This window comes from Topomyia yanbarensis, chromosome 1 (assembly GCF_030247195.1).
Source record: "Topomyia yanbarensis strain Yona2022 chromosome 1, ASM3024719v1, whole genome shotgun sequence".
NCBI lineage: Eukaryota > Metazoa > Arthropoda > Insecta > Diptera > Culicidae > Topomyia > Topomyia yanbarensis.
Window position 1 is genome coordinate 216,488,698 of NC_080670.1, and position 26,106 is coordinate 216,514,803.

Sequence of the window (26,106 nt, forward strand, 5' to 3'; positions counted from 1 at the left end):
GGAAAATTATGAAAATTAGAGCCATAGTACTCAAGTGAGAGCAAGGATGTGAAGTAAACAGATCGGAAAACTAGAAGTGGCAGGGTCATTAGAACAGGCTTAAATCGTACGGGCTTAATCTTTGTCTTCTGCTAATGAGGGTCGAGCTTAGGCAGCATAACTAACTAAAAAAAATTTGGCGATTTTGCTGCAAAACTCGTGATTCCAAGCAACGCTTAAGAAACTCCTAAACTTTGGGAACAAAAATCTCATCTTCATCTTTGAGGTGCCACTCACACACAAGTTTCAGAGAAATATCCTAGTAATTATTCAGTAAACCCACAAAATATCTATGGTCCGGGCTCATTGAATTACGTAGAAGTGTTATCATTCCACACTATCTACAATGAGGTTAACCTGGCCTATAGAACACCAGTAAAGTAGCTACTGCAAATACCTTGCCAGACGGTGAGTTTCTGCGCGAATTTTTTGACACCTATAGTGAGCCGATATTCATGTTGTGGTCGTTTCGGTTTTCAGTTTAATTTTAAGATTGTTCAAAATTGTTAAAAAATGTACGATTATTTATGCCAAATATTTGATGCTCTAGCTAGGTAGCTATGGGCTAAGGATACATGCTCGACATAAATTTGTTTGCCAAAACACATATATTTCCATATCTCCAATACATGTCCTTAAAATTGCATCTTTAACCCTCAAAAAGGTAAGCTAAAATTGTGTCAAGAAGGATAGCTCCTAAGATCCAATGAAATAAAAAGCCTCTTTTTTGTCAGTGAGAGAATAGAAAGCCAAAAAACTCTCGATCATTTGTATTTCAAATTACGAAACCAGAGAACTGTAGCTATCCGGGCCTCTGAGACCCCTTGCCTTTTTGAACGCCCCCACATAGAAGCTTCTTAAGTCAAAGAATTTGAAATTCTCGAAACTATAAATACATAGATGGTCCCCCAATTTACAATAACTCAAACAATGGTTTGCGATTTTAACGATGCGAAAAGTATTGTTAGCGTATATTGGAAACGTAGGAGAACGTGGAAGTTGGAAAACAGATTCGAGAGAAAAGTTTGAATTGGGGTTTCGAATATATCTCAACAGTAACCATCACTAACTTGAGGCCCGTTCGACGCTAAATACAAAATAGTACCAAATCCAAGCTCAAGCAACTTATATGAACGTCTAAAGCAACTGGCCTGGTCTAGAGTGATGTCTCGAGGGACAAGCACAGTAAGCTCCGGTTTGCTGACGAGATAGCCAAAATGAATTCTTGTTTCTTTTTCTCTTGGGCTTCACATGAGTTCTGCGGGCTGTTTGAATTTAGTGCAGAACTGGTCCCAAGTCGGTGGCAGTTACTGAAGAAAATAATTAGAATCAGCAAATCCATCTTTTTTGAGTTAGTTGTCAACAAATTGTTTTTTTTTATCAAATTTGGCGTAAATTCAGGAGCTTACATCGTTCTAAAAAAGAATAGCTAGAAGTATAGTTTCGTGAAAGATGTTATTGGAAATAACTCCCTTTGAAACATGCACCAATCAGCGACCGGAGGAGGGAGTTTCATAGACTAATTTTCAATCTGACGTTTTGATTTAAAAAAGATGTTTTATGTATCTGTTTCCCTGATACTATACTGACGAATTGTATGATTGTTAAATGATGTTTGAATTTAGATTTTTTTTGATTCAGCTGGATTTAATTTTGAAATTTCAAAAAACCTCTTTCACTTCTTAAGCATAGATTTATATAGTTTTTTTTTGTATGCCTACATCTATTTATCTATTGAAAGTTCAAATACCGCAAGCCTCATTCATGAGCAATTCATCAAACTATCAGCCAATCGCTTATTTCACGAACCATTCACTCCACATCCACTTTGCCCGATGCATACTCATATCCAGATCAGCGATCCGTCGCACAGCAGCAGGCCCTGATAATGCCCCAACCAAATTGCTGTTATTCCTTGCTCGCACCCTAACTCTCTCACACACACACATTCACACATCGCCCCAATCTGTTGAACTTTCCAGTGCCAGCTGATGCGTTCATCTGGCGTGGCCTGCTCTGTTGTTGCTGGAAAAGAAAACCATCACCTCTCTCACCAGTCCGTCGTGTGGGTGTCGATGTGGGCTGTTGATTCAAATATCTCCCCTGCGTTTTTTCCTACGGAAACACTCACTCTCTTGGCGACCAACCAGTACAGGAAAGAGCCCAAACAAGTTGTTTTTCTACCTTCTCGGTTGGTCGTGGGTTGTTCTAAGCAGAACCAACATCCAGCTCCCACGACTGAACAACCGACCGACCGACCGCTACACGGAATGCAGAGAGCGAGTGCAGAACGTAAAAGAGAGAAACCATCCCGCATCGGCAGCTTCTTGGTGCGACAGGAGGTTCATCAGCAGGTTGCCCATCCAGAGCTCGCCAGTCAGGGCGAAACCGTGAAAAGCATCGCGAGCAAAATTTTCCTCCAAAGAAGAAGCTCCGGAATATCCGCTGCCGCAGCCAGCCGCCACCAATACCGTTTCCGCAGCCATCGCCCATCCTGAGAGTGAACGAAATGCAGTAGGCGGAAGAAGAAAAGAAAGAAGAAAGGAAAAATAACACGGATCAATTTTACGTGTGTGCTTAGGAATCCGTGAGCAGTTCCAACCCCGCGGGTGAGTGTGTGGTTCGGCGGACAATCTAGTTTCCGTTGGTCGGTTCGGTGTGCCGGATCTCGGAAGAGGATCCGGAGGAAGTGCCAAGCAAGAGAGGAAAGTGTGAGTGGAAAGCGATTGTGTGGCAGGTGTGAAGATTAACCGTTCCTCCCCACTCCGATGCTTATCGGTGGTACGCAGGGAGGATAATAGGGTGGTCATGAATCAACAATACCTTCAACAATACCTTCGGTCGGAGTAGTGCACAGATAGGCTCCAGGCAGTGGTGAAAGTTTTTCGCTCGGGGAAAAGTTCCAGCTAATTGCGATTTTCTTTCCCATAGTTACCCACACATACGACAACTCCGTTCGGGTGAATCGGGATTCCGCGAATAGTCGTCTAATATTTTCAGTGATTTTTTTTTCAACCATCCTTGCGGTGTGTGGAGATCGAGTGCCCGTTGACCTGTTCCGCGCGAGCGTGTGTGAGAGTGTGTATACGCTTCACGGGAGGCTGTGGTGAGTGGACCCCAGGGAAGTCGCTGGTGTGTCAACTGGAAGTGCCGCGAGTGGAAGCGGGACAAAATTTACGGCTCGGATTATTAATGAAGGATGATGAAAAAAGTGTAAAACGTTTTTGGAATAAATTTGCCTCGATCGTCGGCAGTAGATAAAGGTACGCTTTTTTTTCTTCTTTCTCTCTGCCTAGTCCGGTGCGGTTGCGACTAAAGAATAGAGTGTGACACGAGTAAATATTTGGGGTTGAATTGTAGCCAACGGAGGAGGAGCGGAAAAGTGAGTAACTGTGAGCACATAAATCAGGAAAGGTGCTAACGTCCCCCCGGTTTCGAAATATATGCCGCTGAAGGAATGTGAAAGCTGAACGACGAAGACGACGACCCGAAAATAATGGGAAAAGTGTTTCCGGTGCCAGGAGAACAGTGCTTCACTCCTCCCCATACCTGAATCCACCTGAATTCCCTCGACCTGACCCAGTCCCGAGAAATTCGTTTAGAATATTAATAGAGGAAAAATAACAAGCTTCTGTGTGAAACAGCGAAAAGAATCACAATCTTGACAGGCAGTTAGTACACGAAGAATTATCCGACGACGAAGACGACGACGACCATTAGCAGTTAAGACGCGCACAAAACGCACTCCCGCCACTCAGCACCGTATTCCACCCCCAGCACTCGACACAACGCACCCATCGTAGCAAGCCATCAAAAGTAAATTCGCGTGCCATTCGACATTTTTTTCCGGCTGCCTCGTATCGTTCAGGCAGCGTGGCACTCTGTGACAAAATACCTACACACCAAAATAAAACAAAAACCATCAAACAGCGACATAAATCCAGTAGTCTACTACACGCACACACAACCCCGTTTTTTTTCGAAAGCACCGAAGCGAATCTAGGCGAGGAGGCGAACTTGTGGCAGAAGGGAAATCCCCGGCGAGATAATGGATAAAATTTGGATAACATTTTTGCTGCTGATCATCGCAATCATCTACGTGCGAACAAGTGAGTACTGTTTCCCTTTTATGTACGTACACCTACATACAGTAAGAAGGTTCTAGCGACTGGGAGAAGAAGGTGTAAGGGTATAATGGCGGCTTAACAGTTACGGAATTGGATGCTGTCGTCTGTTCCTGGTGTCCTCGGAAGTCTTTCTGCGGGCGGGGGGGATAGAATGGATTTTCTTATCAGCAAATTGGTTCATAAAAATCGGTTGGAAGTTTTGGAAGCTACAAGGCGGGCAGATTTTCGTTTGGCAAATTTGTGGTACTGAGGAACTGAGATTTGAGGTTTACGTTCTTATTCTTTTATTTTTATTCGAGGAGAACAACTTGTAGGGTCGCTTTATTTTAATAAAATTGAAAGGTTTTTCTGAACTGAAACGAATTAGAAATATTCAAATTTTTAGACAGGGTTTTCGTTCGGCATACAAGCATTTTAATGGTCTTACACAGGCCATTATCAAGCTAATGTATGTTAAAGAAAAGTGTAAAAAGTTTTTCAATAATTGTAATTCCAGTTGTATCTATTGGCGGTGGTCAACTATTTTCCTCCGTGTCCCTTATCATCTATTTTTATAAAGTGATTCATCAGCAGTGCTATCTTTGAAAATGAACCACCTTGATTATGCAACTAATTTTTTCCGATCATTTTTAATGCAAATAATTAAGCAGTTTTCATTTCGTTATACACTAAGGTTTTTTTACACGGGGGATACGTACCGTGTAAAAAAACCGTGCAAAAAAACCGCGTTAATTCCGAAAATCGTGCAAAAAAAACCGCGTTACATTCAATGCAAAAGACTTAGACGGTTTTAGGAAAAGGGATGATTTCGGAGTTTTATCAAAAATGTTCTAAGTCCTTTTGAAGGCAAAAGACTTAGACGATTTTTGAACAGGTTTTTTTTGCACGGATTATGCAAGTACCACGGTTTTTGCTTTTTCCAATTCCTTAGGTTTTTGGAAAAGTGGAAACGACGGATCTTGAGGTTTCCTTTTGTCCCGCACTTTAACAATATGGTTGTTTTCGGTACAGTGATAACGAGTAGGCACCAAATATCGATGCCTGAGGCCATTTGGAATACCAAGATGACGACTTCCGGTCTAACAGAATTTTCAATAACCCAATCAGTATGCATATTTTCCGAGCGGGCCTAATGAGCGCATGATAGAGATCAATGTCTGAGGCCATTTTGAAATACAACATTGAGACTATCGGCTTAGCGATATTCTGTATAACTCACAACATGGAGTGTTTTGGAACTGGATTGACAAATATGCAGTTGCCAGAGGTCTGAGTATAAATATCCAGCGTAAAACAAAAAGATACATTTATTTTTGTATATTTTGCATTTATAAGATAAGAAAAATGTGCTCATGAATGGATTTACTCGAATTTGAGTTGGTTCGTCTGCTAGAGCTCATCGAGCGAATCTTCATGCGAGACTCAAAGTCGAATCAAAAAGCTGACATAACCAGGGGGAAATAATAAAATCAGGTCTTCGCTGTATTATTAAGGGGGGCGTCTGGTGTAAAGTGCTCAAACCGAAAGTTATTTTGGTTTACGATTTTGAAGGCAAGGAAACAATGCATCTTTTATGTAATGTTAAGCTTTAAATTTGTACGTTTATTCTGTACGAAAAAAATATTTGCACGGCCTTATTCTGCGCGGCGTGTGACGTGTGACGACGAAACTCACCTCACTTTACGTGACTTTTCTCACCCGATTCTGAGAGTCGACTCGGGTGAGGTGAGATTCCTCATTGCGGTTAAATGGGAGTCTCACGTCACCCGAAGTGACTCTTCAGAATTGGGTGAAGTCACGTAGAGTGAGGTGAGATTAGTCGTCTCACGTCACACGCCGCGCAGAATAGGGTCGGCAGCCACGCAGAGCCACACATACGAGCGTTCCAAGAGTAGACGTCCAACCATTTCCACGTCGAGGAGCGCCGCGGCTAACACGATGACTCTTGATAAAATTGTTTGACACAGGAAATTAAGTAAAATTTGTAAAGCTTAGACTTGTAGTTACTCGATGAACCCAAAAAAAGTTCGAGTTTAGGAAAATGGCTTCATGTAAACCGAAAAATCTCATATTTTTCTGTAAAAATCGTGCACTTTTCTTCAAAATAATAGAGAGAACAATTTTTTCATTCTGTTTTCTGTGGTTCACCGACAGGCTACACATATTGTGCATTTTCATAAAAAAATCAAGTCAATTCTTTGATTAGTTTTTGAGTTATCGTGTTCACCAATTTGAAAAAACGCGGTTTCGAAAAAACGCTATTAAAGGATACTCCATATCAAATTGCATCACGGAAAAAATGACGTGGAAAACAATCCATTTGGTATTTTCTCTTAAAAATTTGGGTGGAAGTAGTTTAAAGTGTATTGTTTACACTGTATTTTTATCGCTGTCAGTCTTAAGAAAATTGTTGCCGATAGATTGAAATCTGCGTGTGTCACAGCAAATACGCGCGAGGAATGCATGGCTGTTTAAAACAAAAGAAGTTCAGCGTGGTCACCGAGATTGCGGGAGACTATTCTAGTGGCTCAATACTAACAATTAAGCGGATAAAAAAGAAGTCGATTTTTTGCCCACTACACCAGACGCCCCCTTAAGATGAATGAGATGTACACTAAAGCAGAGATGATGCTTATAGAGATGCGCGAAGACTGAAGCCAAAAGTTCCAATCGAACCCAAAACAACGGTGGGAAATATTTCAAAAAAGGAATTCGCCAAGCATTCATTAAAACTACAAGTCACTCGCTGTTTACACAATATTCCTGGTTGCCAAAACTAGCAGACAAATAATTTGTAAAACCGTGCAGCCAAATTTACTGTTTTTTCTCGCCGCGTGTCTTTATATTTAAAACATCGTCTTGGCACTAAAATAGAAGTCACCATCTTAGATGAAAACATGACTTCCGGAATTGACATCCGGTATCTATTCATTAACGCTATTACAAAAATTCTCACATTGTTGTGGTAATTGAAAATTTTACTAAACCGAAGTAGCCATCTTGATTTTCGAAATGGTCTCAGACATTGATATTTGGCACCTACTCGTCAATCCCGTTCCAAAAATACTCATATTGATTGGGCTTTGGAGAATTCCACTGAACCGGAAGTCGCCATCTTGAATTTCAATATGGCACCAGACATATCGATATCTAGCGTCTATTCGTCAATTCCATTCCAAAAATACCCATATTGATTCGATTTTAGAGAACTCCAATGAACCTGAAGTCGCCATCTTGGTTTTCCAAATGGCCTCTGACACTGATCTCTATCATGCGCTCTATTAGGCCCGCTCTGAAAATATGCATGCTGATTGGGTTATAGAGAATTCCACTGAACCGGAAGTCGCCTTCTTGGTTTTTAAAATGGCCTTAAACATCGATATCTGACGTCCACTCATCAATCCCGTTCCAAAAATATCCATATTGATGGGGTTTCAGAGAATTCCACTGAACCGGAAGTCGCCATCTTGGTTTTCTAAATGGCCTCAGACATGAACATTTGGCATCTACTCGTTAATGCTGTTCCAAAAGCAATCACTTCCACTTTTCCAAAAATCTTCGAAATTCTTTGCATTCAAAATGGAAAAGCAGAAAATGTGTAAATTTCAAAATCCGTGCAAAAAGAACTTGGTCAAAAACCGTCTAAGTCTTTTGCCTTCATAAGGATTTTTGCTAAAACCGTGTTAATTGCGAAATCCGCGCAAAAAAAAAATTGATCAAAGATCGTCTAAGTTTTTTGCCTCCAAAAGGACTTAGAACATTTTTGCGAAACCCGTGCAAAAAAAATTGTTGAGAAATCGTCTAAGTCTTTTGCCTTTAAAAGGACTAAGAATATTTTTGCGAAAAACCGTGTTAATTGCGAAAACCGTGCAAAAAAAACCGTGCTAATTGCGAAAACCGTGTAAAAAAAGCCGTGTAAAAAAAACCGTGCAAAAAAAACCGTGTAAAAAAACCTTAGTGTACTCTGAACTGCACGAATAACGTCGCGTGTAATTTTAAATGTTCTTTGATTTGATGGCATTGTAAGGGAACACGTAGACTGAGCAAACTAGTTTATTTGTTTGTTTAGTGTTTATTTGACCAACTAGGAAACGAATCCACTGGGTTTTTAATGCACGTGGGAAATACGCATGGTTTTGTCTGAGTGAATGATGACATTGTTAGATAAATTAGAATTTCTGTGCCATCTTTCATAACAATTGTTTTAACAAGAACTATTTTTGCTATAGAGCATTTCACGGTCATCCAGATGTTCGGTCTATCTGAAATATACAGATATCTAGTGCTAAAACTTGTCCGTTCACTACTAATTATGCAGTTTGATCCAATTTGGCCATTCTTAATGCAGATCTAACGTGCGACATATCAATCTTTGAACTACTATCCCTTTTTACACATATAATTTTATTTGATGGAGTTCTGCCCCTCAAGATTCAAGTTACTGTTACCTCTTGAGTAATCTTACCGACGGACTATGGCTGAGTCCTGCATAGCAATCTGACGAATTTCAGTTCTAGATTTTAGTGAAATCTTGCTCAGAATTTCGAGTGAGCCCTGGTCAAGTTTCTAAATTCTACTCAGGATTCACGGTCCAGTCAGAAATTCCGATAAAAATTCTGCTTCTGATTCTGTTTTCTCACGCAATTCTACTCGGAATTTTAACGTAAGCCTTCGCAGGTTTTTAATGGAATTCTGCTATTTTGACGGCGATACTCTAGAATCACGATTGAGAAGCCATCAGAATTCAGAGCAAGATTGCATTGAATTCCTGAGCCTATAAATTCTTAGAAGAGTTTCATCACATTGTTTGAAAGGATAATGTCAGAATCATGAGCAATATTAATTTATATATATCATCGGCAGTCTATCAGAACCATAAGTGAATTACAGTCATCAGCTGAACTACATCTGGAGGATTTCACCAGAACCTTGGGAAGCTCTCTGTCAGCATCCTGCTAGAGATACCATCAAAGTCCTGAAGATTGAATACGACTACTGAGAAACGATTCCTCCAGGACCCCGAGAAGTTTCCCTTCAGAATTTTCTATGATACTGCAAGAATCGTGAGGTCTCCGTTATAATGTTGAGCAAATCATAATACTGAGAATCTCTATTTAATAGACTTGCTAGGGATACCACCAGAAGGATAAATCAAAACCATAGTCAGGATTCCATTTTATGAAAGATTCCATCAGGACCCTAAGAAGCTGAGAATCCTGCTAAGGATTCTATCAGAACTCAAGGATTCCAACAGAACCTTGAGCACTATACCATCCGAACCCGCATTGTCCTGATTCAAACCAGTACTCTGATAAACTTTCCTTCTTCAGAATACCGAGAATTCCAGCATCGTCATAACTATCAGTAGAATTTCATCGTGAGAAGTATTACACAAGAACCTCGAGAAGATCTCCTTCAAAAAATCCTGAAGATTTAATCAGACAACGGAGCAAATCACAATCATCAGCAGAACTCCATCTTGAGAAGGGTTCCATCAGGACGCTGAAAAGCTGGATTATGCTAAAGATACTACCAAAATCTTGTGAAAATTCCATCGGAATCTTGAGCAGCATACTATCCGAAACCTAAGAAGAACTCTTTCCAAATCCTGAGGAATATTTTAGCAGAATCTAGAGTTGGATTTCAGAGAAGAATTCCTTTAGAATCCTAAGTAGGATAACGTAGCAATTCACATCCCTCTGGAGAAGGATTACACAGGACCCCGGAAAGATTTCTTTCCTCTTCTATGATACTGCAAGAATCCCGAAGACTCCCTCATAATGTTGAGTAAATCATAATCATTAGTATAATTCCATCTTGTTACTATACTTTATTTATTTATTTATTTATTTATTTATTTATTTCAAGTCGTCAATCAGATGTAGACCGGTTTCTTACAATAATTATTAAACTAACTTAACACTAGTTAAAATTTTGGTTTACTTTAAACTGCTGCTTAAGTTTTGTTTTCGACATAGTGAAGTCAATGCTTTCGCAATGTTTGTTGTAAATATTCATCATTTGGTTTAACGGGCCAAACTTGGCATAATTAGTGCGATGGCGAATTGTACAAAAGATGCTGCGGTTACGTAGTTGTCGAGAAGGAGCATAAAAATTTAGTTTCGATAAAAGTTCGATTGAATCAATACGATGTGATACAATGTCGTTTACAAATGATACCATAGAAAATTCACGACGATCTTTCAAGGTTTGTATGTCAATTAGCATGCACCGTGCTTCATAAGATGGCAAATGTAGTCCAGTCCAACCTAGTTTACGAAGAGCGAACATCAAAAACTGCTTTTGTACTGATTCTATCCGGTTTGCATGCGTTGCTGAAAAAGGCGACCAAACTATACTACAATATTCTAGTGTTGAACGCACATAGGCTACATATAATGTTTTTATTGTGTAGGGATCTTGGAAATTATAGCTGAAGCGTTTAATAAAACCTAGTGTGCTGTTTGCTTTGTTAATTATTGTGTTATAATGATCTATGAATGTTATTTTGGAATCTATAATAACTCCTAGGTCTCTTATTCTGTCACACTTTTCTACTTGTTGATTTCCCAATAAGATTCTATTGTTCTGTATATTATTCTTTCTACTCAATGTTATGGAATTACATTTTTTTACATTCAGTTTCAGCAGGCTTTTATTACACCATGTATAAAATATATTTACTTCGTTTTGAAATGTCTGAAAGTCTTCACCATTTCTTATTTCTAGAAATAGTTTCATATCATCAGCATATATAAGAACTTTTACATTTTTTAGAATGAAGGAAATGTCGTTAACAAATAAAATAAAGAATAGCGGGCCCAAATGAGACCCTTGAGGGACTCCTGATGTAACTTGAATTGGGATTGATTTTATCCCTTTAAATCTAACAGCTTGTTCACGATTTGTAAGATATGACTGTACCCATGTAAGAAGTCCTGGCTCAAACCCCATTTTTTCTAATTTAAAAAGTAGCATGGGTATGTCGATGCGATCAAATGCTTTGCTAAAATCTGTATAAAGAGCTTCAACGTAGTTTCCGTTATCCATTGCTGTTAATGTGTAGTTAATGAATTCGAGTAGATTTGTACTTGTAGAACGCCCTTTGAAAAAACCATGTTGCACATGGGTAATTCTGTTCTTGATTTGGTGGAATAAATTTTCATTAACAATCGCCTCGAAAATCTTGGGAATGCACGAGATGATAGCTATTCCACGATAGTTACGCACATCGGATTTTTTACCATTTTTAAAAATTGGAACTAGGAAAGAGCTTTTCCATGTTTTTGGAAAACAACCTGATTCTAGAGACATGTTAAAAAGCCAAAATAAAGGAGCGGTTAGTTCTATTGACAAAGTTTTTAAAAACACCGGTAGAACGCCATCAGGTCCAGGGCTTTTAGAGCTATCCAAGTTTTTTAAGGCATCCATGATTGTATGTACTTTTATCTGTTTAATGTTAATATCTCTTGAAAGTTCTGGGAGGAATGAAAAGTATTCACGCTCTCGATCCTTCTCTGAAAATGTAGTGTAAACTTCCTGGAAGAATGTTGCAAAAAGATTGCAGATTTCCTCTGAGTTATCGCCTACCTTTCCATCAAGATGCATTTCTGTTGGGAAATAATCCGATTTTATTTTAGTTTTTACGTAATTAAAGAAGTTTTTTGGGCAAGTTTTTATATTGCGTTCTGTTCTTGCATTGTACTCTTCAAACGCGATATCAATGGCAAGGTTCAATTGATCGCATAGATTTAAATAGTTTGTTAAGTTATCTTCGCTGTTGTATTTTTTGTAGATTTTGTGTGCTTTCTGCTTACGATTTTTTAAATTTTTGATTTCTCTATTAAACCAGATGGGATGTTTTGAGTTATAGTGACGCCTTCTTCTTTTCAATGGTATATCTTCGTGAATGACTTCAAATAATATTTTGTAGAAGATGTCTACGGCAGCTTCAACATTTTCTTCATTTCTTAAAATCATTTGCCAGTTTATTGCATTAATTTTTTGCCTCAAGCTTTCATAGTTAGCGGACTCGTAATCAAATACCTCCTCAAATTCACTATCACCAGGTCTGTCGTTAACATGCAAGAATATAGAAAACTCAATGGCTGTATGATAAGCTTCATTCTTCCATAAGGGAGTAAGTGATTCCGTTACACAGAAGTCTTCGTCTATATTCGTCATTAATAAATCTAAATAGCAATGTCGCTGATTTCTTATGTGATTTATTTGATTAAGTCCTAAACTGGCAGATTTATCGCAAATGAACTGCAAAGTTTCATTTTCCCCTACAACAGGAAGTAGGATGCTCTCATTATCAGCATCTGGTATGAAATCAATACCGCGTTGATTGAAATCGCCATATATGTGAACTTTTACGTGCGGGGAAAGACTATTAATAATGCATTCAGCAGCATGATAAAACTTTTCGTAAGTCGTTTTTCGAGCAAAATTTGGAGGAAAATACACCGAAGCGAAAACGTGAGTTTCGTCTTTAACATGTACTTTCACCCACACATGCTCGAATTCTTTTGATTTTATAGTTTTGATAACTTCTGCATTTAGTTTTGCTGAAATCGCAATCAAAGCGCCCCCTCCTGACTTCTTACCAGATACATGACAATCACGGTCATCCCTAAATACATTGTAATTGCTCCCGAAAACTTCTTCACTTCTCACTGTTTCGTCCCAACTAGTCTCAGTTGCTAAAATTACGGAATAAATGCCGCAAGGTTCTACTGTAATCAGTTTTAAACTTGGAACGGAACACTAGGACTAGACAGGAAATGTAAAGATTCCTTCGCCTTCTGCTGGTAGGGGTGGGTGTTCCACCCAAGTCTACCGCATGGTCTTTGATAGAGCATAACTCATCATCACGTTTTACTGCCGACGTCTTAATAAGGATTCCACCAGTATCCTGAGAAACTCTACTTAGGATTCCTGCTAGAGATATCACATGAAACCTGAAAAATCCAGAGCAAATCATAATCATAGACAGAATTCACCGAGGCCTTAAGAAGCTGAGAATCCTGTTAAAGACATCATCAGATACCAAGGATTTCAACAATCCTGAGCAGCATGCCATTCGAATCCGCACTGTTCCACCAGAACTCTGAGAAGCTTTTCTCCTTCAAAATTCTGAGAATTCTGGAATTGTCGCAATCACCAGTAAAATTTCACTGTGAGAAGGATTACATCAGAATCCTGAGAAGCGGTCCTTCAGCGGTCTTGGTACGAATACCATCAAAATCCCCTAAGATTTAATCAGAATCCGAGCGAAATCATAATCATCTGCAGAACTCCACCTTGAAAATGGATCCATTTGGACCCTGCAAAACTGAAAGATACCATCGAAATTCCGAGAATTCAGACGGAATCTTGAATAGCATACTATCCGAATCTTTAGAAGGACTCTTTCAAAATCCTGAGGAATACTTTAACAGTTGAATTTCACAGGAGAATTCCTTTAGAATCCTAAGCAGTAAAACGTGGAAGTACAGAGAAAGATTCTATCGAAATGCTCAGAAGAATTCCATCAAAGTTCTGACAAATTTTCCAACAGAGTTCTAAGAGGGATTAGGGTCTCCTGAAAGGGCAACTAGTATGTCAGGATTGAGAGTCTTCTCCTATAGGTCGTGAAAATCGGTCGTGTACTCTGGTATGAAAAACGATTTAAAATTGATTCTTAAAAATCGAGCAAGACTAGAGTGTACAAGAATGAGAACTGGTAAAATACAGAAAAAAAATATCGAACTAAAAATTTAATTCATGTCATCATTTCGTATTCATCTGTCACTTCATATTGTTTATTTTTCTACCAATGACTAGCTTGCAAAGAATTTTTTTTTTAATTTTTTGGGAAGGTTGCTCATTTGAAAATCTGTAGATGATAGTGAGGTAACAGTGAGATAGGATCTTAAAATACAAATAAATATACAAACTCAGCACTGAGACGGGATCATATTGAAATCCTTAACAGTCTTCCGAAGGAACTCGGAGATGTTATGAGCATGATGACCGTACAATTCGTGGTTGCGGTTTCGTGATTGACCAGAATAAGTGAAATTGCACTGAAAATCAACGAATGGGCCTGCGAGTATCTATTCATTCTCAATGAGTGCGTTTCGAGAGTTTTACTTTGGAATGCCAATAACAGCGCCGGTTAGGTCCTTACGGTCATCGACATGAAATGAATGTTAGTGTAACAAATGTGATTATGAATATCTTGTATACCTGTCAGAAGTGGTATCATGTGTATATTACTTTGGGCAGCCGGCTTCCGAAAATTTATGATAGATTTATCGTTTGTTGAATTAATTTGGAATTAATCGATTTGCAAAAAAGGAGCTTCAGCTCCGGACAGCCGACAGTTTGGAGTTCTGCTTATGTATAATTGAATCAAACAGCATGTGGACGACTTTATTGTTCTTTGTTTCTATATTCCGAGGAAACTCGACATTCCAAGAACAATACAATATGTTGAAAAGCGATAACTAAGGCGCATTTTAACGCGTAAGCACTACTGAAACATCTGGAACGGCTAACTTTGTATGTCGAATATACAACCGATGACACGCGCGGGTGTTTTTTATGCTAAATACAAAACCAAAATTGGTGACAATAACAACGAAAGGAAACTAATATGATTTAAAATATCAATGCGCCCAGAAAATGCAGCAGATGCAATAAATAAAGAAGGGACTCCTATTTTTGTCACATTTTACGTCAATAACCAAATTTATACTCACCAAGAAAAACGATTAACATGACAATCAATAATATAGTGCATGTTCTACTCCAAAGTATTTGAAATTACTAAATACAATGAGAACAATTAATATAATTGATTGATGATTTTTTGAACTAAAAGTAAACCAATGAAAATGGCAATAAAACATTAGTTCTTCGTGCTGATATGACTGCCGTAAGTTGGTTACTGGTTTTCGATTCTTCTACCGAATTGTCAATTCTTATCCCTCATACGTGATCTAACAGTCATCTATCCACTGAGACAAGACCATGCGTATTTCCCATGCATAATTAATGCCCAGTGGGTTGGCTCCATAGTTGGGCCAATAAACACTCAGCAAACAAAGAAATACATTTTGCTCAGTCCAAAGTAATGTCAGCTCAATTGGCATCAGCCGATGGATGCGTGTTACCTTAAAATGCCATCAAATCAAAGGACAATTAAAATTATATGCGACAAAATATGTGCAGTTCTGAATATAATAAATTACGGAGTACTTAATTATTTGCAAGATAATAAAAACGGAAGAAAAATATTTGCACAACCAAGGCCTGACCACGACCTCCGAACGAACTCTGAAAAGTCATCCTAAAAATGAAAAAAAAACAAGTCCTTACTCTTCGCTGGAGAGTTCGTCAAGACATCAAAGTAGAGCATGAGTATTATTTTATACCTTCCGAAGGCCGAGCTCCAGTAGGTTTTTCCCAAAAGTAAAATCAACATATCGACTATTAAATGTTAAAATTCACAATGCCAAATTACAATTATTCCTGCACCATAAAAAATAATTTGTTTGCCGGGATCAAGGTATTTAGAACCGTGAATTCATAGAATAATTCATTGCATATCGGTCAGAAGGTCAAGCATTAAAAAGTTGTTGGTCGAAACTAGGAAAACAAATTCAAGGTCTAAAAGGGCAACTTATCGTTTAGAATGGAAATGAATAAATATTTGCGGTACGGTTTTTTCCAATTTCGATTATCTCGTTCAAGAAAAAACTTTAGTAAAACCGTCTTCAATGATCAGCGGCTGTCACTTGTGCAGGCATTGGCGCTACTTCTGGCTACTTTAAAGGCATTTCTATCGAAACGTCGTCAGATATCGTTCAATAAATCTCAAAGGAAATCTGAAGAATTTTCTATAAGAGTTTCTTAGGAATCCTCTCTCTGTCCCACGAAATCTGTGCAGAGATCAAAAAATTTCTGAAGAACATATTATAGCCTACAACATTATTGAATAGTGCTAATCGTTCAATAATCCTCTGGAGAATTTATTAAACACCTTACGAAATAGTGTCTGACTTTTCTCTGCACAAAGTGTAACGGCGGATGGCTGATGTTCAGAAATTACTTTCCACAAATTTGTTTAATTTGTGAAAATATGATAGAATTTAGTTGAATGTTCGGAAGTGTTAATAATTCCCGAAATATGCCTATTTTTTGTGTGATGCTCAGAGCTCTAAAATGCCATCTGGTTTCAATCATATAAATAATTGGAGTTTCCTTCGTAAGTTGTTGAAAAAATTCATACAATCTTGATTAATTTGGCTCAAAATTGAACCTAACGTTCTTGGTGACTCTCGAGTGCGACTCAGGAGTCGGCCGGTGAAGTGTAACTTTAGCGATATTTTACATTAACTAAACTAAGAGTCAACCAATAACTTAAAATTTCCTTGAAATCTACATATTATAGTTATTTTGACAAGTTTTCAGATTCTGTAGCATTAGTAAAGCTGGTTTGCATCTTTCGGAACTGTAAAAAATAGAATGTGATGGATTTCAACGATTTCAACCATAGAAAAATCTAAGCTATAATATGGAATGGCAATTTCAATCCTACCGCATGAACCGTAACAAATGAATAGAATCTAGAAGTTATTGAGAAAAAAAATGGCAGAACAAAATGGGTGTACCCCATTAGGCATACGGACGTTTGGCATACGTACGTTGGGCATAATGGACGTTAGGCATAAATACGTTTGGCATAATGGACGTTAGGCATAATATACGTTAGGCATAATTGACGTTTGGCACAATGGACGATTGGCATAATGGACGTTAGGCATAAATTATCATGTTGAAGTATCCTTTACGAAAATAACTTTTCGGTGGTGACAGCCTCGGGTGGTATGAACGCAAATATTTGAATTTTTTGATGTTGTAAAATTACTCTGGAAGCTGATAGAACGCGATCAACATTTTATTCTATTATGCTATATTTCACCCTAAGGAGGAAAATTTGGTAGTGCTTTCGCATAGGCCTGCTAAGCCAAGACAAGTTTCGGTTTCACTGTGTCTCATCGGCATAAACAGAGCTTCTGCTCGAACGGGACATCACGTTTGATCAATCGTTCGATTGAAACACAAAGTGTGTTTTAGTTTTAAGGGATTTGCATCAAGCCGGCGCTAATCTATTCCGACAATAAGTTAGTGTTGGTTTCTGATGAGGCGAAGCCGAAACGCAACACAGTATGAAGATTTTATTCTATTGTAAATACCTCAAAAAAGCTTAACTCAAATAAAAGATCGTTCATGATCGGCATGATCGTTCTGCAATGCACATCGAATAAACGAATAAACAAATTGCACATCTCTAAAATAGGCTTAATACTCTTGTTTAAAATCTGTCTAACTTGTATTAAGGCACATCAACCCCTTCATGCCCATAATTTTTGTAATCAATAACGTTTTTAAACTCCTAAAACTATTGATTTAGGCAGAATTCACTCAAAAAACAAGTAAGACCAGTAACTGGTACTATTAGAACTTAGAACTCTGTTAGAGCAGTACTACCAGAGATATTTACAGTTAGCGTTGATGAATGAAATTTTGATATATCTTCATTATTTTCCATTATTGTTGAAAACTGATAAAACGTATCAATTTGGACCATCTTCGACTATCTTCCCTAGCATATAGAATATTGAAAATTTTCTAGGAGAATTGTGTTGATCACCGGAAGGTAAATATTGAACAGCTTCAAGCACTGCGAAAGATGAATCTTTATAAGCAGGTTTTTCGTCTTTCTTGAACTCTATGAACACTAGAAAAAATGTATGTAAGGGGGGGGGGGGCATGTAAGGGTTAACTTAGATTAGTTTTTCATGCATGCAAGATGAAATTGTCCAAGAAGAAAATATATAACCTTGAAGAACAGCTCATGAAAGAAAGAATGATGCATTTTATTATTCATTCAACGAATAGTCGAAGAATGCTATTTCTATATTGATTGTCTCCCATATTCTTAAATACAATGATTGTATTCTCGAGACCATCACAAAAAGAACTACGGACACTGTTTGATATGATAGAAAGTTTAATCCCGTACTGTGACGAGTTACGGAAACTAAAAAGGTATCGTCTCAAACGTAGAATCCGTAGCCTAATGTTGATCCTGTACATGACACTGCCAGTTTCCATAGGATCCAAAACTTAATGTCTGTTAATTTTTTTTTTTTTTTTTAATATTTGGATGCAACTGTATTAGTAACAAATCTAAGAGGCTTGAAATGCGCTTGTTTCAAAACTATTCACTTAAATGAAGGGATATTTTCTTCGTCTCGTCTTCAGAGAAAATAGAAAAAAAACTACACTTGCAAGGGTTAAAAATCTCGCTAAAGTTCTGCGAAGGTATGGTATAGCAAAGCGTCCTTTTTTCAATCTGACAAAAACAAGCGAAATTTCTATAATAACGAAAGCCTTGCGATTATTTTTATATTTTTGTGAATTATGCCTATCGTCCATTATGCCTAACGTATATTATGCCAATCGTCCATTATGCATAACGTCCATCATGCCTAACGTACTTATGCCTAACGTATTTATGCCAAACGTAGGGCATCCGTACAAAATCATTACGAAGTTTCAATTTAATTTAGTTTTATATAAATACTCTTTTTATTCAATAGGTTGAAGGTCAGTAGTTTTGAAAAGATTTGGTTCACAGATCAAAAAGCCGCCAACACATCTTACATGAAATGGTCTTAAAAGTCATTCTAACAGACTTTTCAGCTGATTACGTAGTAAACCCTACGATCCTGCTGACACGATGAATCGATAAGCATATGACGACAACCCTGCCATGGTACCACCAGATTGGGGTGTATCTTCCATAAGCTGCCCACCACGCGAAACTTTTGCACTGCAACCCAATATTATAATTCGTCACACCATATTGTTTACAGATCTGATCGCGACAATTACATGCTTACAAATAAATCTTGCAAGTAACGTTGATCAAATAGTATATGTATATGATAGGATAGGATAGTTTTATTTGAGGGGGTATATGTATATGAGTTTATTCGACCGATGCTATCTTATCGTCCACTATAATATACGATAGTTGCTCTTCCACCCAGACAACTCTAGAAACCTACGAAAATCAGATGCGAACGGGATAATACAGTCATCAAACTATCCACTGATTAAATTCCACAACGAAACAAAGTAAGCGAGCATTACACCTGCCTAAGTATACCTTCCAGAAGGCGGCTATTGAATACTAGTTCAGGACTACCACATACAGTGAAAACCCGTTTTTATCAGCCCCTTAGTGAATTTTAGGCTGATAAAACAGGGACATTGATAAAATCGGGACAAATCTTTTTCTTTCTTTTTAATAAACCGAAGCTCTTAAAGTTTCTTCTTCTTTACTCTTTAGAGTCTAGATGTAGCCTCATAACCCTTCCTGATTATTTTGCTTAAATTTCCCTTAAGGGTGTCTAACAGTGCAAAATTCTTAAAAGCTTTAAAAATTTTACTTTTACATATTTCGGATCTCCAAGATAAGAAAAATATGCTCAAGAAAGGATTTACTCGTATTCAAGTTCGTTCGCCTGCTAGTGCCCATCAAACTACCATCCATCAATTTTCATACGAAGCTGATATAATCGGGGGTAGATAAAATCGGGTCTTCACTTTATTTCTAAAAAAAAAAGAATTTGAAGTAGATTTTAATGTGTTTCATAATTGTTATGTTAAGACTAAGGTGTACTCCAATGTGAGCCAAGAGAAGAGAAACCTTCAAGTTCATTAAAAATGTGTCTAAAGTGTTTCCCACACAAAATTGCCATTTGAAAGGGTTTCGAAAATGAAAATATTTTGGTCACGTATGAAACAAGTAGGAGAAAGTTTGTGTCGCAATAATTATCGACCTACGCTTTTCAAATATGGATAATACCCCAAAACCTTAACTTTTTCTTTATTTCCAGAAACGAGCATATTTTCATTTAAATATTATTCCATTTTCCGTCCTGAAACTCCATCGATCTGATTTGCACCGATACTCGCTGGATTTGCTTCAGCGAACCCCCTCCCCCCCCAGCATAGCTGTTTGTTTGTTGACATCACCGTGAAAGGGTCAAAACAATGCTGACCCCATTGTCACCGACCTAGTACGCGCTAGACGGTCACTACTTGTTTGTGTCTGTTCACCACCGAAACCAGTCCATTTCGGTTTTCATTAAACTTTCATACCCGCACTAATAAATTATTGATACACAAACGAAAATCTGTTCAGCTTGCTTAGACCGAACCGAGAACTTGATTGTTGCCGCCGGTTAACACTAATCTGTTCCACCTGCGCGACCTAGAGCAAAAGCGATTTTTCGATGGAACCCAATCTTGTTTGCGCTAACTGTTTGCACTTATGTGTACAAGCTGTGCTTTTATCAACCGACAGTAATTGGTCGCTGTTTGGCATTGCCTAGGAGCTGTCAGTTGTGGCCAAACAATACAACCACATCAACAAAAGCTTACTTGGATCGGTGAAATGGCATCAGTTGTACCGAGAGGAGCTCCCAGCTGGATGGAAATGGTTTCCGTTTTTTTTCAGCACGCTACGACGGTTACTACGATAATTACCGTTTATTGATTCCGCCCCTCGTTCCATCAACCACCATCAACGAAGGGCAGTGTCTTTGCTGGAAACTTTACCCATTGTAATGTAGACCATCAATTGTACTCAAGTTAAACGCTTGCAATTAGTTACAGCAGCTAGCCGGTGCTAATCAATACAAAATTGTTTGCCACGAGGAAGGGCGGAAGTACATAACTGGATTTAGCGCTTGAATAGATAATGGCACCGGATGTTGCCTCTACTATTCCGATTAGGCTCGGCTGTTAAAGGAAAATGAAGCGTGATAATTGCCTTTCTTTGCTCGCGTTATGCTAATGTGAACCGTGAGAAGTGGTTTTGTGCCCCGGCCACTGGAATATTCGCCATTATTGTAATGCGAATGGTGCAATCAAGCACGTAATGGGCCCCTTGTTCCACCCACACACCCGCTGCGAATTTTGATCAATCGACACTCATAACTTGTGATGCGATGTGCCGCAGCAGTAGGCACGTTCCATCGCAAACGGACTGACAGGTTGGCAACCGAAATCCGCTTACGCGGAAATACATGCAACTTCACTCTGCTGGGACGCGGGGGAACGATAGCTAATGCTTTTTGTTTCTTGGTAGGCTATGATTGAAGCTATTTCACTTGTCAACTGTATCGATCTGCACGTATTTTTCATGGTCACTTTTCATAGTCTACTGCGATCCATCGATTTGTTCGGATTGTAAGGGCGTCAAACGACAACAGCAAAAAGCAAACTGTTGATTTTCCGCTTCTCAATCGGAAACGACCGCGTGGCGTTTTGCTTCTTCTGCTTCTTCTCTGGCTTTGATGAAGGTGAAAAGCAAGAAAAGGACCGGCTGTCGCAGGAGGTCTAGTAGCGGATGAGGGGGTGTTGGTGGCATTTCAAAGCATGCCTAGTACAACAATGAAAAGTTTGGTCTGACGAAAATTGGATCGGGCACGGTTCGTTGCGTTTGGTTTAGTTGCGGGGGTGGAAGAGTTGGGAACTGACGGAATGCGAAGGAGCTCTATTTGAAGGGTGTTTTTGAAGGATCCAAACAGACACAAAAATAACAATTATTTAGGTCCGGTTTAAGTTTTCCTGCGAGGTTCGGGACGTTGATGCGTGACTGTTCTGAGTTAGTTAATTTGATTTTCGGAAATGAATTCCATTCGGAATGTTTACAGGCCTTCGCAACAGTCGTTCTGATTTCGTGAGTTTGATGGAAAGGTACGTTACCTTGTATTTTAGAAATCGGTATTTTTAGAGACCAGAATCACGCATAATACAATTAAATCTACCAGTACATGTACCCGCGATAGGGAACTCAAGTTGCTACTCAAATCATTCAATAATTCTGGCAACATTTCATTAGTCAGCCAAAAATGAGCTTTTCTTGCGGGACATCACGCTTGACTAGAAGTTTGCTCAGGAACACAAATTGTGTGTCCGTTTTTTTGGAGCTAGCGTCAATATGGCGCTAGTTTAGTCCGTTAACTAAACTAGTGTCGGATTCTGGTGAGACGAAGTCGAAACGCAAATTCCATAACTAATCTTGCAACAAATGTTTACTTCTCCCTACAACATTGCCACTTTGGAAGCCAGAAACCGTGAGTTCCTGTTGCCAATTCTTTGCCATAAAAGTAGCACACGGCCCACTTTACAATGTTTACCTTTCGTGCTGAGTTGAGCACCGCAAGACGTTGAGGTCGGCTGGTTAGATTAATTAAGTTATTTTTCGAATGATTAATTGTACTGATAGCTTCCGGCTTCTGGTTTGAATAAAGCTAGTGCGAGAAAGTTGGCTGTAGCTGACGGATAAACCAAATCATCATTAATCATGGAAACAAAAATTGCAGAACGGCAAGCCTCGGTGGTAAAACCTGCGCCGCACGCAGTAGGCTATTTTGAGCGATGGAATATACGCTGACAAAAGCGAAGAAAAACGCTATTTATTTTTGGAGTAGATAGCATTCTAGCCAGTAAAAAACCTGGCCATTCATTGGCTATAAACCATCCAAAGGACCACCATTTTCCACAAGGACTATTTTCTAAGAGTACCCTAAATGCCGAATGAACGGATACGATTCAATCAATCGTAAAAGTTGATCCAATTTGAACGAAAAAAACACGATCCCACTGAATCCGATTTCAAATGGTTTACAGCCCTTTTGAACACCGTCACAGACCCACTTGGATTAATCAGCGGATGCCGTTTCCGGGTCGACCACCTTTCGGATCATCATCATCAGCAGCAGCAGCATCATCTAGTCGGCCTCGAGCGACGGCTACATTCAACAGCTCTTCACGATTACTTTTTCGTGTTCCTTTCCATCCTTCCAAACACATCAAAGCAATCTCTGCTCCGGTTGCCACATACAGGAGAAGAAAAAAAATGAACGCTTTCAGTGCCGTGCAGCTCAAAAAAAGGTGGATTAAATTTTGAGACGATTCACCATGAATTATAGAGCACCTTTCGCTTCCGCATTTTTGTTTTCCTTCGTTGGAAGGATTTCCTAATTCTGGAGCACTTACGGGTTACAGTTGCCGGTCTTTCTGCCATTTTTTTTTTCTCGAAAGGTCGGATTAATTTGGCTGCCTCGATGTGTCTGTGTGTTCTAATGTAAGAGACATTCCTGTCCAAAGTTCCACCAACCCAGCCCAGCGAAGCTTTACGACCCTGAACCAGACCAAGGTAGAGATAAAAATCCAATTGCGCTTAGCAGTGCTGCCATGCTACTGCCGCGTTAATTCACTGCCCGGCACGGCAACGGGGAAGATACAGATTTGAATTTATTTCCGCTCGGGTTCGGCCCACGTACCCTCGCGGTAGATTCAGATCAACGGTGGCCACGTACAACGCGAATATCGCAGTAGGCGCCGTAAATAACGACGATAAATAACGTAGCATCGGTTATACGCGAAATTCTAGGGTTTTCCAAAGGCATACCTTGCTGCTAGTCCCCTACCTTTCCCACCCGTAGTTCACCTGTCCGACCGACACGTCCTAGACATTCGGTTTTGCGACGCTATTTGCAATAGTAGATATTTTGCTACCGTTTTATTGTTCTTCCTAATGTTTACCGGTGTGGGTGTGAAGTGTGAGTCACTTCTGGGCGAACCGAAAACGACCGCCTATCCAACCCCTACGCAGAAAAAGGGGTTGGAAACCAACAACAACCAGTTTTGTGTGTACACGGCAATTAGGATTAAAGGCTGAAGCAACAACCATAAGCTGGATTTCTCTCCACTGCCAAGTAGGATCTAGTGTGCCGTGACAAAACTGTGGCACTCGTGAGCAGACACCCACCCACACAGGCGCACACGCTGGCACGTGGTTGGTTCTAGTCCCCCGCAAGTAAGCCTGGCGTTTATGGTGGAAAATCTCGTTACAGGATTTAACACGCCACGAGGATTATAAGACAATGATGGAAAAATTGGGCTTATTTGCGTTCGTGGAGCGCTCCCAACTGTTGCCGAGAATGATCCAGCAACATTTATTTGGTATTTATCGATTAAATCATGGTTCGCTGATTCACATGAATTAAATTAGCATAACCAACTACATATTCATTTCCGAAAATACACAACATTTAACATACGTTTCACGATTGGCTCGGTTCGCAAAATTCAGGACACAAATGGACGGTGTTAAGTCAGACCGGACCAAGTCGCAAAACATCAAAAAATGAGTTAATGATAGCACTGGATAAAGAATTTCTTCATCTACATTCTACTTTTACCAGATTTGAAATATGAAACAATAAACAAGAATTATGGCAAAAATTATTTTCCAATTATAATGTAAAGGATGCTACGATTCAAACTTGAAACGCGTTTTTCTCGAAATCAATGCACTGTCACTTAGTCCGGTCTGACCTAACACCGACCAAATTATTGTTAGCGAAATAGTTAATCCAATTTTATACTTGAATCGAAGTTACACAGAGCTCTAGAGATTCTTTCCAAACCCCTCGGTGTAGAATTCATCACATCGAACCCAGCCCCCCCGCCTCCCGTTTCGCATCGAGATAAGGCATAACCCACATAAAAAAACACTCGCACACACACAATCTGTGCTCCAAGTACATAGTTGCCATCGCATCGCTTCACCGCGAACGGGTGCATCTCATCTCAGCAGGCCAAGCCTGGCTGACTGGCTCAGTTCGGGCTGCTTCCGGGCGCTTTTGGTTTCGGTTCGTTTGTTGCTGGTCTAGTTGGCCTGGTGGGGCTGGCGGCGTTGGATGGCGGAACAGGACGGTGTAATTGAATTTGTACAAACACTGATGAAACATTCGCCGGAGAGTTTCTCCAAACTCCTCGGCGAAAGAATCAACAAAATGAGATTACCGAACGGAACTTTGTTGCAGCAAATGCACTTTTTGTTTTACGTCATCTTCTCCCAGTCCTCGCACCCCCCCCCCCCCCCCCGTGGCTTTCACGCAAGATTTTCGCTTAGCAATGGATAACTTTTCTCAAAATTGTGTTTTGTTTGTCGAAGAAAAAATCCAAGGAATTTTCAAGGTCTTTTCGTCCGATTTTTGCCTCGCTTTTAACTGTGAGCGGAAAATTTTCTCAGCATTTATTTAAAACCATCCTGCCTTCATCAACTGACTAATTACTTTCAGTCGCTTACGTTCCTAGCATTGTTCTTTTCCCGTCGACAAACAAATTACCTTCGATAATTTTTTTACCCACCGTATGGTTTTTTTTCTCCGTGCATCAACATTTTTTCACCAGCAAACCACGGTGCACAGTCATGGCCAGCTTTGATACAGCAGCGGTTACCTATCGTGGTGATTTCAAAAGAACATTAATTTACTTTGCGCGGTCTTTCATGGCTTGCTTGGGAGGGGATTATCGTTGCTTTTCGAACAATATTCTTAGACTGTCATTTGCATGCGGGAGTGGGTGACCAATTGCCGTCGATGTCACTTTCGTGGAAGGTGGGAGTAGGATGTTTATTAATTTTGCTAAGGTTTTTCTGAGAGCAATAACACACTTTCCATGTAAGGATAAATCTTATAGCTTGTTTTAGAATTTCAAAAGTAATTTATATTTATGAAAAACTGATTTAACACGTGGTAATCTGATCTTCATAGTTGCATAGTGTTATTTGGGGATGAAGAGTGCCTTGGTCAAGATCAGGGTGATGCAGTGAGGCGGAATGAACACATATTCATTAATTTAACTCCGTTGTTCGGCACATTGCAGCATTCTTAGTTCTTTAAGAAATGCTTCAAGCAGTACGGAGCTCACATTTGAATGAATCAGCAGACCTTAACTTCTTAACAGCCGCTAAGGACGATTCCGTCTGTTTTTCAATGCTATAGAACGAGTG

The 26,106-nt window shown here is 39.3% G+C and overlaps 1 protein-coding gene across 2 annotated transcripts in view; it reads left to right on the forward strand.

Moving 5' to 3' along the window:
- Positions 1-2,397: 2,397 nt before the first annotated feature.
- LOC131692868 (uncharacterized) overlaps positions 2,398-26,106 on the forward strand; it is a 194,879-nt gene continuing 171,170 nt past the window's right edge. Inside the window, exons 1-2 of one of the 2 annotated variants that reach the window (XM_058980218.1) lie at positions 2,398-2,648; positions 3,336-4,148. In XM_058980218.1, the coding sequence (XP_058836201.1) occupies positions 4,088-4,148 (61 nt within the window). In that variant the 5' untranslated portion in view covers positions 2,398-2,648; positions 3,336-4,087. Of the gene's footprint in view, positions 4,149-26,106 lie in introns of both variants that reach the window. The other variant, XM_058980209.1, reaches the window with a different exon arrangement.